Here is a 13,889-nt window from a genome sequence, read left to right as displayed (position 1 = left end):
CAAAAACACCATCGAGGGTGACAAATAGCCCACTGTATATGCCAAAATCTAAGCTTTGTCTTGCTGCTTTGTCTAGGAAGTGATTAGCAAACTCTGTGTAACAAACTCAGTTTTATATGTATATTTTTAAAATCCCGCATGGAAATGTGCATTTAAAAAATAATCGTTTAGGAACTGTGGTCGAAGTCACGGTATTGGTATTGGTATTGGTATTTTTGAATGATACCCAGCCCTACCTGCAATACACGACTATATGGCAAGTAATGAGTGAATGTACCAATCTGCTCTTTCTCAAAAGGTTCCTCAATCTCCTTCAGGTTGGCGAGCAGGCGGATGTCAGTACAGATCTGCAGCAGACAGAATAACGATGAGAAACAAGTCTAAAAATTGCGTATTCTACTTTAAGAGTCAGCAAAAAAGGAGCAGGTTTATCAGGGCACGTGCAGAGGACCGTCCAGCCCCACTAGATGGCAACGTTCCTCTACGTGTCTCCATCTCCGGCAGCTTACCTTGTGAACAGAGGCTCCCAAACTGGCCAGGCTGGCCACACAGTCTACGTCCACCTTACGGCTGTATGTCTGTCCAGTTACCAGGTAGGCTCTGTGGAGCGTGGGAACAACATCGTCAAAGTCTCCACAACTAGTTTAAAATAACACCACCCTTATTGTGGCCGTTTTCACAATAACTGCACATCATCTCCATGCCTGCTTGTCTCTTGTTATTAATAATCACATTTCATCCAATGATACTGAGAGAACAGATAGGATTCTACTCAGTGTTGGAGGAGGGAAGTGTACTTCTTTTACTTTACTACAGAACTTACTTTTTGAAGCCAGCCATCTCTGTCACCATTCTGTCGAGTTCTTCTACCTGATAAAAGAAAAAAAACGATTTTAACGTGAGCATTGCTACATTTATAATCCACTATAATAAAATGCTTCTGAATTCTAAATCTTCATCATTGTCTACATGTCAAATTATTGATGGTATACCTTATCATGGTCCCCCTGAAAGAGCTGCAGGAAGCTGGCCTGGGTGCCTGTGGTGCCCTTAACCCCCCGGAAACGCAGGTCATCGCGGGCTCGCTGCAGGTTCCGCGCGTCCATGGCCAAGTCCTGCAGCCACAGACACGCACGCTTTCCTACCGTGGTCAACTGGGCCGGCCTGTAGGCCGAGCACGATGAGGAGGAAAAGGGGAATATGTAAACACTGCAATGCTCTTTAGGGGTGTGAGTCACAGGTTTCATCACAACATGATATTATAGAGACTTTTTTGGACAGCGATACGATACAGGCTGATATCTTAAAGTCTGTCACGATGCCATTTTGATTCAATTCTGCGGCCTGCGATCGATACGAGACCATGTGCCCATTTACACGGTTACATTTATAGCAACTACAAAAAAGCAACTTAAGTATGATTAAAAAATGTCATTACGGAGTACTTCCAGACATTTTACTTAAAAAAATATTTTTAATAAAAAGAATATAACGTGGGAATCTAAAATAAAAAAGGGCATCTTACAGATGATATGTATGATGATGACATTGGATCGGGGGGGGGGGAATTGATCCAGCATAGTATCGCAATATTATCTATGGCAATACTGTATCGATACACGGATACCAAGTATCGACCTATTATTATGCATGTGTTGGTCTCTTTGTCTGCTTGACAATCCCATTTTGCAGCAATAAAAAAAATGATGAACAGAGAAAGGCATCTTTTGTTTGACAACCGTGGGTGAAATGACAGTTGAGCATACCAGGGCGGATGAATAGGGCAAAAGAACATGAACAGAATGTGATAGCAATGCAGGTGATGATGTGCATTTGTGCAAATCTGCAATGGGACATGACGGAGATAACGGACTGCAGTAGTGCAATAAGAGCGTGCGAAAACAGAGCATGAATGATGGAGAACAGGTAACAGGTAAGAATTCTATATATATATATATATATATATATATATATATATATATATATATATATATATAGTACAAATAGGATTATTGTCAGACTTCTGACTTTAATCTCATAATTCTGACAATAAAGTCACAATTCTGAGAATAAAGTCAGAACTCACATTATTTTTTCACCAGTGGCCCTAATCCTCTTCCGTAATATAGCGCAAAATCACAACAACAGTTATCTCATTAACAGCACACGCAGTGATCGGACAGGAGCTCAGACAGGCGAACTTTGAAGGCACTTAGTGAGATAAGGGTTTTGAGGGTTTTTTAAGTGCATTCCAGTCATTTGCAGCTGAGAACTGGAAGGAGTGGCGGCCAAAGGAGGTGTGGGCTTTTCGTCTGACCATATGTAACTGCTGGAGCGCAGGTTGCGGGTGGGTAAAGCTACAGTGACCAGTGAGCATAGATAATGAATTGCAATATATCTCAGAATATTGCAATATCTTCTTAAATCGCAATAACATTGTATTGTGACAGAAGTATCGTGATGACTTTGTATTGTGAGGCCTCTGGTGATTCCCACCCCTATTGGATCGTGGTCCATTGAATCGATATTGTTAATAATAATATTAATAATAAGAATAAATATTTTATTAATCCCGCAAGGGGAAATTACAATGTTTTCCCTCTGATGTTACAAACAGGCCTGAATAACACACACATGCTCAGTATCTATACATGCACTAATGGAAAGATGTCAGAGTGAGGGGGGGGTGTCCATGGAAAGGCGCCCCGAGGAGTTGGGGGCTACACCCCTAATGTTCTTGATCAGAAAAATCAGGTAAAGGAGGAGGCCCAGGCTGATGAAGACAAACATTGTCTGAAAACATGATGAGGCGACCCTCAGAGAGGGGCAGCTGTATTCAGACTCACTGGTAGTGTGTGAAGCCGAGCGTGGGAAGGTCAGCGTGTTTCTCTGCAAAGTTTGCCAGCCTGTCGATGACTCTGGCCAGCTGTGGAACAGAAGAACAGCGCTGAATTATTGCACAATGCGTATAATTGTCGCGCATGTTAAGCTCATTCATGTGTTGTGTGCCAAACCACTGCAAAGAAATGATTGCGATGATTATTTCCACATACTGAACGGCGGAGGCTTGCAAAGAAAAAAACAAATCATATACCGATTTCATAGATGCACAACTGGATGGGTGTGCGTGTTTCCTGGCAAACAGCTGAGCCTCACCTTAGGCAAGAGAAGGTTGAATCCGTCACGCAGCATAATCAGATCCTGAGAAGAAAAACAAAACCACTTGAAGAACATGCAAAACATCTGTAACCCTGATGCAGTTCTGTCATTTCTAGATGTGAATTACTCCTTGTGGATGTTTTTTTATATATATATATCATTACATGACAGGTTGGAGAGAAAATATGAGAATTTTGAGCATGTTCTCAAAGATTATTATTATTATATTATAATTGATTATTGATTATTCATCAAGATGTCCCATCATAATTACAGTATTGTCTCCCACGTAGCAGGAGGTGGCACCGAGGTGGATGATGGGAGCAGCAGTGGGGCAGCAGTGTGCGAAGGTGTGGACGTGGGCCATGACGTCGTGCCTGAGCTTCCGCTCCTCCTCGGCCGCCATGGCAAAGTCAATGTCCACCTCGTGGCTCTCCATCTCCAGGATCTGGGCGTCGGTGATGGGCAGACCCAAAGCCTGAGGAGGACGTGGATGACGACAGGGAAAGAGAGACATGGTGAGTATTTTTTTAAATACAATATTATCTCATCACTTTAAAGATGATTGAACAGGGAACAGACAGCCAGATGATGACATTAGTTATCCCCCTGTGAGCTCTCCTCGTGAGATCCTGATTAGATCGAGCAGCCCTGTGATGGAACTACAGAATGGGTTCATTGAGATATTGAGCCCACTCACTGAAAGTACCTCTCTCTCCCTCTATGTTACAGCACAGGACAGTCACAGGTCAAAGGTCAGGCATGTGGCCAGGCCAATTCAAAGCTGAGTGACCCAACATTAGACACACAGGGTTCAGCAATAAGGGTTGCCCAATGGCCCGGGGCAAGTAAAACGCCCGTTGGGGCATCATGGTATCCCAAATGACGTTAGCGGTCTCTTGCCCTCGTCGGGAAAAAGATTGTTGAATGATTTGATATGAATGTGCTGCTGGCCAACAGAGAATTTAGTTGCTGCTTGGCACTTTTGAATTTTTTGTTTGACATTTGTCTAAGCTGTTGACGCTTTCAATGTTTGGACTATTTTTTTTTTTTTTTTTTGTTTTTCATTTACACTTCTTTTCAGCGTTTTTTCAACTTTCTTTGGATGTGTGTGTGTGTTTTTTTACGGTTTTGAACGTTTTTTTTTTGTTTTTTTTAAATTGTATTATTTTATATATTTTCAATAAAACTACTTGAAAAAAACTATTTGTATAGGGGCCAATAAAACTGACTTTGGACATGTGAATTTTTTTTCACTTGCCTGACCAGACAAGTAAAAAAAAAAAAATTTAAAAAAAAAAAAAAAAAAAAAAAAAAGTTAGGCTGATCTAGGCGGAGGCTACCAACATGCAGCCTGTCAGGGGACGTCTCCTGTTACTGGGACATTCTCTGCATGCTATTTTCACATACAAGCCACACAGTGGCAGGCACAGGCCTCACTAAACTCTGCACAGGCTAGCTGTAGCAGAGCTAACCCCCCGAAGAACATCTAGGAGTACAGCAATAGTAGAAACGACTGACTGATCTGTTCGGATTAGTGTGTGGTCATGGGAGGTGATGCATGTGAGAGAGGGTCTGTCACCAGATAAACCCCCCCCCCCCCCCCCCCCCCCCCCCCCCCCATCCTGCCCTCTTTAATATGACAAATCCAGAATTCACTCTGAGCAATTATAAGATTTGAAGACTTACTGTTTCAGCATGTGTGACACCGACAGAGTTATGTCAGCCAAATAGATATTTGGAAATCATCAGCAACTGCACAATTCTGATTGGTTAAACATATCATTTGTCTTTTTGATAAACCTTGACGACCCCAGTGGGCTAAACATGAGCTGGGGGACCTTAGGGGATCACATGGCTGTTTGGTTACGGAGCTAAATGTCAAGATGTTTATAGAGGGCATTTTCTATTCAGCCCTGAAGCCATCAGCACAGACTCCGTAGTACTCTAATTCTAGTTTAGAGCTCAAGTTTCCAAAGAAACCAAATACGACAAACATATGGGGCAATGTTTGTAAAATGATGTACAACACATGTAGAATATTTCTAGGGTTGGCGGTGCAGCCATTATAACATGAGTCCTGGGATTTCAATCAAAGTAAACATTATATTAATTTATTTTTTTTCATTAGGGGTGGGAAAAAAAAATTGATTCTCTCTAGAATCATTGGAAGCTTAATTCTGATAAAGTGTTTTATTTTTAAATCACTGTCTCTAGACATGTACAAATCAGAAAACAGTGACTGAAAGAGGATGGAATAATGGACAACAACAACCAAACAACTAAAATGGCCACTTAAGTACAGTACTTAGTTACAATCCTTTGCACTTTTACCAGCCTCCATCTTTTTAGAACAGTCCATGCAAACAAGTGGTAGGTTATTCATAATCCTAAAATACAAATATATGAGTTTGCAACTGTATATAAGCTGTACATAAACGGCTATTCCTATTGTATTCACAAGTTAAAATGTGTTGATAAAAAAGGAAAAAGTACATTTTTATTATAAGATAAGTTAAACAATATTTCCATTTAAGCTTCACGGGATTTCTGTAATTTAAAACTGTTACAATTGAAAATACTTGAATTGTGGTTCCATATTTTTATGCAAGGCAAGTCTCACCTCACCTAAATTGTTTATTGTTATTCTTAATACTTCAAAACGTGTTTTTTTTCTGCTTATTGTATGGAACAAGGAGAAGCCATAACTCTGTTGAGCTCGGGACCTGACAACCATGCATAAAGCTGAGGGGGGCTCCTCCTGAAAACTATATTTAGAGCAGGAACTTGATAAGGGCTCTGTGAAGGTCGAAAAAGATCATAAGACTTATTATAAAGCATGAAAATGTGTGTGTACATAAACACAACACTAGCAAGAACACAGGGTTGCTGTAGTAGCCTACTGCTACGTGTCAAACCTTCTCAGCCTTAGCCAGGTAGATCCACAGCTTTCTCCAGGTTGTAAATTTCTTCCTGTCACTGAAGTTGTACGCCATTTCCTTGCTGGCATACCGCGAGACCAGCGGGGAACGGTACTTCATGAACTCGTCGGCTCCCTCCATGTTTGTAAGAAAGAGTGGCGCCCGCTAAAACTCAAAGGTCTGCCCTGCACCTTCACCAACACCAACACCAACACTCGCTTCCCAAGTAACCGCGCCGACTTCAGCTTGTAGCATCCCATGTGACCAGGGGAGCTTTTACGACACTACAAGTCGGCGTACGGCGGGAGGTAGGCCACGTGACATATCCCATTGACCATAGACATATAAAGAGGGGTACGACACTTTTGACGATGTACGGGAAAGTGGCGTCATCGCCTAATTGCTCTTTAATTGTTTTTTTTAAAACAGCTGCGACGCTACATAGTTAAAAACACAGTCCGTGAAAGTACGTCAACAAATGTTACGAATTGTATCAATGTTGTTGTTTTTTTCAACTAAGGGTTGTTTTTAAACGTGATTTTGCTTGGGTCAGTGAATGTACCTCGCCACACAGCGTACATTATCAACCTGTTAAGGAGCCAAGGATGAGCTCAGACATTCAGGATGATTTTTATTTTTATTTTTTATCATTTTGGAGTTCAATATCCTTCAGAAATGACTCACATTTTAATGACCGTGCTTAGAATTCAATGCAGTTAGATAACGTCTTACAGTCATCTGCTATTTATGGGAGATTTTATGTATTATATAAGCTGTGGCTGATATCAATATTTTAATGTAGCTTATTCATGCAGTATACATCCCCTCCCCTGCCTCAATGTTTATATGTCTGCAGGCATCATATAAATAGTCGTGTTTGTGCGTGATGCAGCATCTGGGGAATATATCCAGCTGTAAACAGAGAACAGAGTGCTCCCTCTCTCTCTCTCTTTCTCCCTCTCTCTCACTCGCCCTCTCTCTCTCTCTCTCTCTCTCTCACTCGCCCTCTCTCTCTTTCTCTCTCTCTCTCTCTCTCTCTCTCTCTCTCTCTCTGTCTATCCATCTTTCTATCTGTCCTCCTGACTGCAGTCTGCATACAGTGCCACGCTGCTGTTGCTGCTGTGTGATGCAAGCGAGTGGGAGGAACAGCTTCCTCTGTTTTACTTAAGGAAAATGACGAGACATCTTCCTGGAGCTGCTGCAGCAGGGGTGGATTTGGCTTCCAGTCTCCTGCATTGCACACTCTTTCCCCACTGCTTGGACAGATAAATAAAAAGACAGAGCACAGGGAGAAGGGGAGAGAAGCTACAGACAGAAAAGAACCATAGTGGGTAGAGGGTGTGTGGAGGAAAATAGATTAAAAAAAATAAAAAAATAGATTGAGCGGGGGAGAGGTTGAATGGCAGAGGAGGTATGAAGAGAGAAAGGAAAGCAGGGGTAAAAACAGGAAATCAGAGGGTAGAGTGAGTAACACTGCAGTAGAATGAGGGTGAGAGTGAAAGAGAGAGCCAAGAAGCATTTGAGCTGCCAGCCCTTCGCGAGCCCCTCAGGATCCATCGCTTTCTGAAGAGGCAAGAAGAGGAAGCCACCGTGGAGGCGAGAAGGAGAAGGAGGAGGGGGGCCGAGGAGGAGGAAGCCAGAGGTTCTACACACAAGATGGCTGCTGTGTCCTCTGCCTCTGACACTGGTGAGTGGATTTTTCTTCTTAGCCGCACACCTCGCCGCATGCTCCCCCTGCATCACTATTCATTCACTTGCAGCATCCAGGCTAAACTCTCAGAGCCGTTTCCTTATATGGACCTCCAACATCCACAATACTGTGAAACTGTTGCTCGAGTCAACTTTCTGTGTTTAGCAGCTCACATGGAAAGTGTCAGCAGTGTTGAGTAACAGGGGTAAAATCTATGAACTTCCCTCTCCTCCCTCTATTTTCATCCACACAGGCCAGGCGTCGTTCCTCTTGACATCCTCTGAATATTCGCATTCTTCTGTGATGCCGTTAATGAAAACTATTCTCATTCATTCACCTTTTAACTAAATCATTTTCTGTACACATGCCATTCTCTCTGGGAGTCCAAGCTTCCTTCTGTCTGACCCAGTTTTCCCAAAGGCTATAGACAGAGGAAAACAAAGAGGAGGCATGCTGGGAGGGAGGTTAGGGGGAGAAAATGGGATAAGGACAAGAGTGAAAGTGTAGGCAGTTAAGGAGAAGAGGTATAATGTTACACGGAAATCAGATAAAAAGTACCCTTCTCAGAGGAAATCTGACAAGTGAGGACAGAAATGAGGGAGAGTGCACGAGTTGGAGAGGGATATGAAAAGAATGCAGGATCTACAAAAAAACACTTTGTTGACCATACTTTAGAGACAGAACCGGAGATTAAAGCTTTAATAAAGGATAAAGATCATTTCCTTTGGGGGACAACAGCTGTCAACAAACCTCCAGTTTAATCTTGCTGTGTTTCAACAGGGGACCCCAGGGGCCGACACCCCCCTGAGCGAAGACTGTTGATCCTGGGGGGACCACAGTCTGGTAAGACCTCCACCGCCAACAGCATCCTGGGGGATGAGGTCTTCGACACTGGGACAGAGACTACTCACAGCAACGTTGGCCAGACGGAGATCTACGGCCGACGGGTCACTGTGGTGGACACCCCACCATGGGCCATCCCGAGTGACCCGGAGGACAACGGCGAAGCTGACAATAACGACGATGCTGGCGCCGAGTCGGACAACCCGCCACGGGCCCCGCAGAGCCTGGACAGCGAGGGGCCATGCATGGGGGCCATTCTATGCCCTCCTGGACCCCACGCCATCCTGCTGGTGGTGTCGGTCACCCAGCCCTTCAGCGAAACAGAGAGGAGGGCCGCAGAGGAACAGCTGGGGGCCCTGGGTGGAGGGACCTGGAGGTACTCCATGGTGGTCTTCACGGGGGTGGACAAGCTGCCCAAAGAGGTCTTCATTGAGGAGCACATAGCGAACACCGGAGAGTCCCTGCAGTGGCTGGTGGAGAGATGTGGAAGCAGGTACATTGTCTGTCTTTGCTCTTTGAGTTAGCCGTCTGTAAACAAAGGCACATGTCTTTGTTAGTGCAGGGAAAATGATCACAAATAATTACTGAATCTTGTGGTTGAAGCAGCAGTTAAATAGACAGCTTAAAGGGGAACTCCACCAATTTTTTATATCAAATAGTGTGTAGCAGCAGTTCAATAGCATCAAAGCCTCTGTACATGTCTCAGGGGAATACTACTGCATCAGTGCAAAAAGTTGTATGAAGTCTTTTGCGGATCCAGAAGGAGTCTTGCAAACTCCGATGAAGTGCCTCATGTCGCTTGAGTCTGCATTGTCAAATTTTAAAATGAATTAAAGCTGGGGGGGGTATGGAGCAACATTAGCCGCTACTAGCATAACACACCCAAATCTCCAACTGGACTGTTAGCGGTCAAGTTGCATTGTGGGTAATGTAGGTGGCGTACTCTTTTCACAGGCTAACTTCTGCATCCGTACACATCTGATATTTTAAACCATCATCTTTTGTTTGCATTGATTAAAGGGGTACCCCAGCGATTTAGTATTGTATTTTGTAAAGTTAGGTGACTCAGCAGAGATATCCCAACTTTCTAGTCCCTCTTTTCTCAATCCTACATTTCCCACTTGATAGTGTCAGGTTTTAAGTCTCAAGCCCAAGCTGTGATCACCCCTGATGACATCACTATGGGGTTATAGTTTGAAATTTTAGAAAGCTCCTTTAATAGCGACCAAAGACAGTATACAACTGTTTTCACAAGCTGAGTATGACTCCTCCTGATGAGTAAAGTAACCTTTATGTGTAAAATTGGCGGAGTGCCCCTTAAAAAAATTATTTGTTTTTCACCTGCAGGTACCACGCCTTTGATAACACTAGGAAAGACACAGAAGATAACACACAGGTACCCGAGCTGATGGAAAAGGTGGAGGAAATGATCACTGACAACCAAGGTTTGTTTTTTGTATATTGCCTAATATTCATATAAAGTCATATTATTGCATTATGAATGAATACACAATGTGTTTCCTAGACCTGATAGAAAACAATACATCATTTATTGCTGTCATGCAGGCTGGTACTTTGAGGTGAATGAGTTGATTTTACTGGAGGAGGAGCAGGCCAGGAGAGCTCTGGAGGAGGAGAGGATGAGGATGGAGGAGCACGCTAGACAGAGGGACCAGATGATCGGAGGACCTCCCAGAGGTGTGTGTGAGCGTGTGCGTGCGTGTGTGTGAGTGTGTATGTGAGTGTGTGTGTGTGTGTGTGTGTGTGTGTGTGTGTGTGTGTGTGTGTGTGTGTGTGTGTGTTTGTGTATGTGTTTGTGTGTGTTTTTGTGTGTGAGTCACACTGTGTGGTGAGTCAGTCCTGAATTGGTGTTCTAGGAAACAGCTTACTCATTGTGGTGAATCAATATTATATATATATATATATATATATATAAATATATCGTACTTCATTTCTCATTCTTTCCTTGTGTCCGTCTCGACAGAGTTGAGACTGCTCTTGTTAGGCTGGAAAGGTGTCGGAAAGAGCTCGGTGGGGAACTCCATCCTAGGCCGTCGCTACTTTGAATCGGGCCAGGAGACGGAGCTGTGCCTCAGGAGGCAGGCGCTTGTATCCGGCCGTCGGATCACAATCGTCGACACCCCTGGCTGGGATTGGTTCTCGGTTCGGCGGACCCCGAAGCGCATCCGCCAGGAGTCCCAGCGCGGAGCCGCCCTCTTGCGACCTGGACCCCACACCCTGCTACTGGTCCTCCCCGTGGTCTCGTCCCTCACCGCCAGGAAGAGGCGGACACTCCTGGCTCACATAGAGACTCTGTTTGGTGACAGTGCGTGCCTCCACACCATGGTGCTGTTCAGCTGTGGTGATTGGCTGGGCCGCACGCCCATCGAGGAGCACATTCTTCGGGGTGGGAGGGAGCTGCAAAGACTACTCGAATACTGTGGGAACTATTACCACGTCCTGGACAGTAAGATACCTGGCAAGGACAGGAGTGTGTCAGTCCTACTGGATAAGATGGAGGAGATGATCAGAGAGAACGGTGACAAGGCCTTCCTCCCCATACAGACAGAGTGGTGTAAGTCACACAAGTTTATTTCCATGAATATTATTTACAAGTGTTCAGGGTAGGGGTGGGCGATATGGAGAAAATCAAATATCACTGTGTTTTTGACCGATTACCTCGACATCGATACCGCAACGCTATTGCTATTGCTATCGCTATTGCTGCTTTTGCAAAAATATTTACACAATGAGATTATTGATAAATAATCATCAGTGATGTGGATAATAATAATGGCTAAGTGGGAAAGGCAAATAATAGAACAATTACAACAGTCTGGTAAGAAATCACTTTACTGTAATGCAGATTTTAAAACATGGAAAAGACAACACTTATGTCATTTTACGATATTACGATATCTAAAATCTAAGACGATATCTGGTCTCATGTCACGAAATAGATATAAAATCAATATATTGCCCAGCCCTAGTTTAGGGTGTTAAAGTCTGAGGTTTGTGTCTTAACACTAATATGTCATAATATACTTCTGTCTAATATTCCTGTGTTGCGTTTGACAGTGAGCGAGGAGAGCTCTTACTCTTCTGACAACACCGAGCCGGAGGACGACTGTCGAGGATGCCAGCTACAGTGACACCATCGCACTAAAAGGAAAGTGGTCCGGCTTTTCATCCTTGTTCTGAGTCTTCAACAGGCCCAAACGCCAACCTCCAAAGAGTTTTAGGGAAAACAAATGGCTTGGAACAGGGGAGTCTCGCCATGAGTAGCTCTTTGTTAGAAAGGCCAAACTGATTGCTGAGCAAAAGGGTCAACCTGGACTGAAAGTGCAAACTCTCCTCAAACCCCGAGTGGAGGAGAAATAGTCTGCTTTTGCTTCAAGGGATCAGGGATTGAATCCTGTCCGTGAGCATGTACACACACTGCTGCTATAGAGACCCTGTTTTAACACTGCGGAGTAAATAATTACTCGTCATTGTAACTATGTGTTCAGACCACCCTGATACAAGTTGAAAGCGTAAAATCAAAACTAAAAGAAGACAGATTTGGCGCTAGGACTCCCGTCTGCAGTAGTTGTCACACTTGGTTACCAAGAGGACTTAGAGTCATTTCTATATACTGTATAGACTGACTTGTATCGTGAATTTGGATGATATTTTACAATGCAGCCATCCCCTTCTACATCAAGTGCCATTCTTGTCATTCACTTTAAATTAGTTTGATTCAAAAAGGGTTAAAAGGAGTGGTCTGAGTAAAAGCTAACCAAATGAATACCAAATCGACAGTGGGACAAAAGATAATAATGTGTACTGGAATGTGTGCACTCCAATGTAAAAAACAAACAAACTAGACAGAGTCTTGAGTTGTTTGTGCACTCCAGTAACATAAAAAGTACATATTCAGACATGAGTGGTAATAAAATTCTAATCATTAACATTTGATTAGTTTCTGCTCAGGGAGTCGGGGTTGAATTGCTTCCTCCAGGGCAAAATCTGGTACATTTACAGAAACGCTGATTATTGCTGATTGCTAAACCGCAGACGTAAGTCACATATTAATACAGAGTGGAGTTTTTCTTTTTTTCTCTCAGCATTTGCTTTGGTTTGCTGGAAGTAAGAGAGAGTCAGTGTTTGCACTTTGGTTGTAATTGGTTCCTTTGGTTCTCTTGTGCTGAAAAAAAACTACATTGAATCCATTTCCAGAAGTAAATGTAGCCATTCTGAGCCCACCTCTGCCGTAGCATTCAATGTTGCGAGCTGCTCAGAACAGTTACAGGAAAGGCTGTATTGAAGCTGTGTGCAGTCTCAGATCCCAGCGGAGCAGCTTGGGCCGGCTCCGCTTCGCTGTCTGTGGTCATGCATCCAGTGCATTTATCGACAAGGTAGACTCAGCTACGTGCCTCAGCATCAAAGCGGGAGGGTGGGAGTACTGTAGAGCCCTGCGGCAGGGCAGTATCCTAATAGGCTACATCAAGCTTTCGCATGCTACAGAAACAACATAACCTCATGAACCATTTGAGCTCACATACTGTAGGGCTTTTACTACCTTTTTCTACATCAGTGAGACATCTGTTCCTGACATCAATAGCGATGTTTTGAAATAATTAAATTATATATATATATTCTGCTCCCAGAGGCATGTTAAGACAACGCATGCAGATAAACGAGTGCCTATAGAGTTGAAGGCAACCTCACTTCTTATTCGTCTGACTCTTGCTTGAGCAAGTCCATGTGAATTTCTGCTGTGACATTACATCCCTTGAATTTTTTTTGACTGAAAATAAAAGAAAAAAGTTCCCACTCTGAAGGGTAAAAATAAAGGCATATATACAGTAATATGTGACCGATACCACTGCCGTGCTGTAAAATGTTATTTTCTACCAATGATGTAGCCTATAGAAGGAGCCCCGACACTGCTTCCCATCTGCCTCACTGACGCTGTGCTTCATATAGTGATGTAGGATACCGCAGCACTTTGTGTGACAAGCATGACTTTACAATTTGATATGAAGATGTTTCAAACATTCATTTGGAGTCTTAGAGTCCCACTTCACCTGTGAATATGTTGTATAAGCCGTGTATATTTGCAGTGTCAAACATTGTGCGCTTTTAGCGAAGCATTTTGCACTGTATAAGTTCTGCCACTTTAGTGTGACCAAAGTGATGTAACTTCCTGTGTGGTCTTTCCCAAATGGTGATTGTATCATCAGTAGCCTACTTTGCTCATCCTCAGACAATAATAAAAGATATGGATATATTGT

At 43.4% G+C, this 13,889-nt stretch overlaps 2 protein-coding genes across 3 annotated transcripts in view; one reads left to right on the top strand and one right to left on the bottom strand.

Moving 5' to 3' along the window:
• adsl (adenylosuccinate lyase) overlaps window positions 1-6,370 on the bottom strand; it is a 10,256-nt gene extending 3,886 nt beyond the window's left edge. For both annotated transcript variants that reach the window (XR_004335319.1, XM_032537577.1), the window contains exons 1-8: window positions 6,078-6,370; window positions 3,434-3,637; window positions 3,157-3,201; window positions 2,847-2,926; window positions 993-1,164; window positions 824-870; window positions 510-600; window positions 278-347 (exon numbers count right to left, since the gene is read on the bottom strand). Coding sequence is in view for 1 of the 2 variants with exons in the window: in XM_032537577.1 (XP_032393468.1) it covers window positions 278-347; window positions 510-600; window positions 824-870; window positions 993-1,164; window positions 2,847-2,926; window positions 3,157-3,201; window positions 3,434-3,637; window positions 6,078-6,221 (853 nt within the window). In the remaining variant the exon portion in view is untranslated. The remainder of the gene's footprint in view (window positions 1-277; window positions 348-509; window positions 601-823; window positions 871-992; window positions 1,165-2,846; window positions 2,927-3,156; window positions 3,202-3,433; window positions 3,638-6,077) is intronic.
• A 739-nt stretch (window positions 6,371-7,109) lies between these two features.
• Window positions 7,110-13,889, top strand: si:dkey-110g7.8 (GTPase IMAP family member 8). Its single transcript, XM_032537576.1, has 6 exons — window positions 7,110-7,767; window positions 8,551-9,106; window positions 9,961-10,058; window positions 10,180-10,311; window positions 10,598-11,188; window positions 11,692-13,889. The coding sequence occupies exons 1-6, from the start codon at window positions 7,737-7,739 to the stop codon at window positions 11,763-11,765; spliced, it is 1,482 nt and encodes a 493-aa protein (XP_032393467.1). The 5' UTR covers window positions 7,110-7,736; the 3' UTR covers window positions 11,766-13,889.

This window comes from Etheostoma spectabile, chromosome 15, assembly GCF_008692095.1.
Source record: "Etheostoma spectabile isolate EspeVRDwgs_2016 chromosome 15, UIUC_Espe_1.0, whole genome shotgun sequence".
Taxonomy (NCBI): Eukaryota; Metazoa; Chordata; class Actinopteri; order Perciformes; family Percidae; genus Etheostoma; species Etheostoma spectabile.
Note: the sequence above shows the minus strand (reverse complement) of the source record. Positions and strands in the feature narration are given on the sequence as shown.

Bases quoted from the DNA above. Each gene is read 5' to 3' on its own strand.
- si:dkey-110g7.8 (XM_032537576.1), top strand. From the start codon at position 7,737: ATGGCTGCTGTGTCCTCTGCCTCTGACACTG. The intron at 7,768-8,550 runs GTGAGTGGATTT...GTGTTTCAACAG, and splicing joins GTCCTCTGCCTCTGACACTG to GGGACCCCAGGGGCCGACAC. The intron at 10,312-10,597 runs GTGTGTGTGAGC...CCGTCTCGACAG, and splicing joins GATCGGAGGACCTCCCAGAG to AGTTGAGACTGCTCTTGTTA.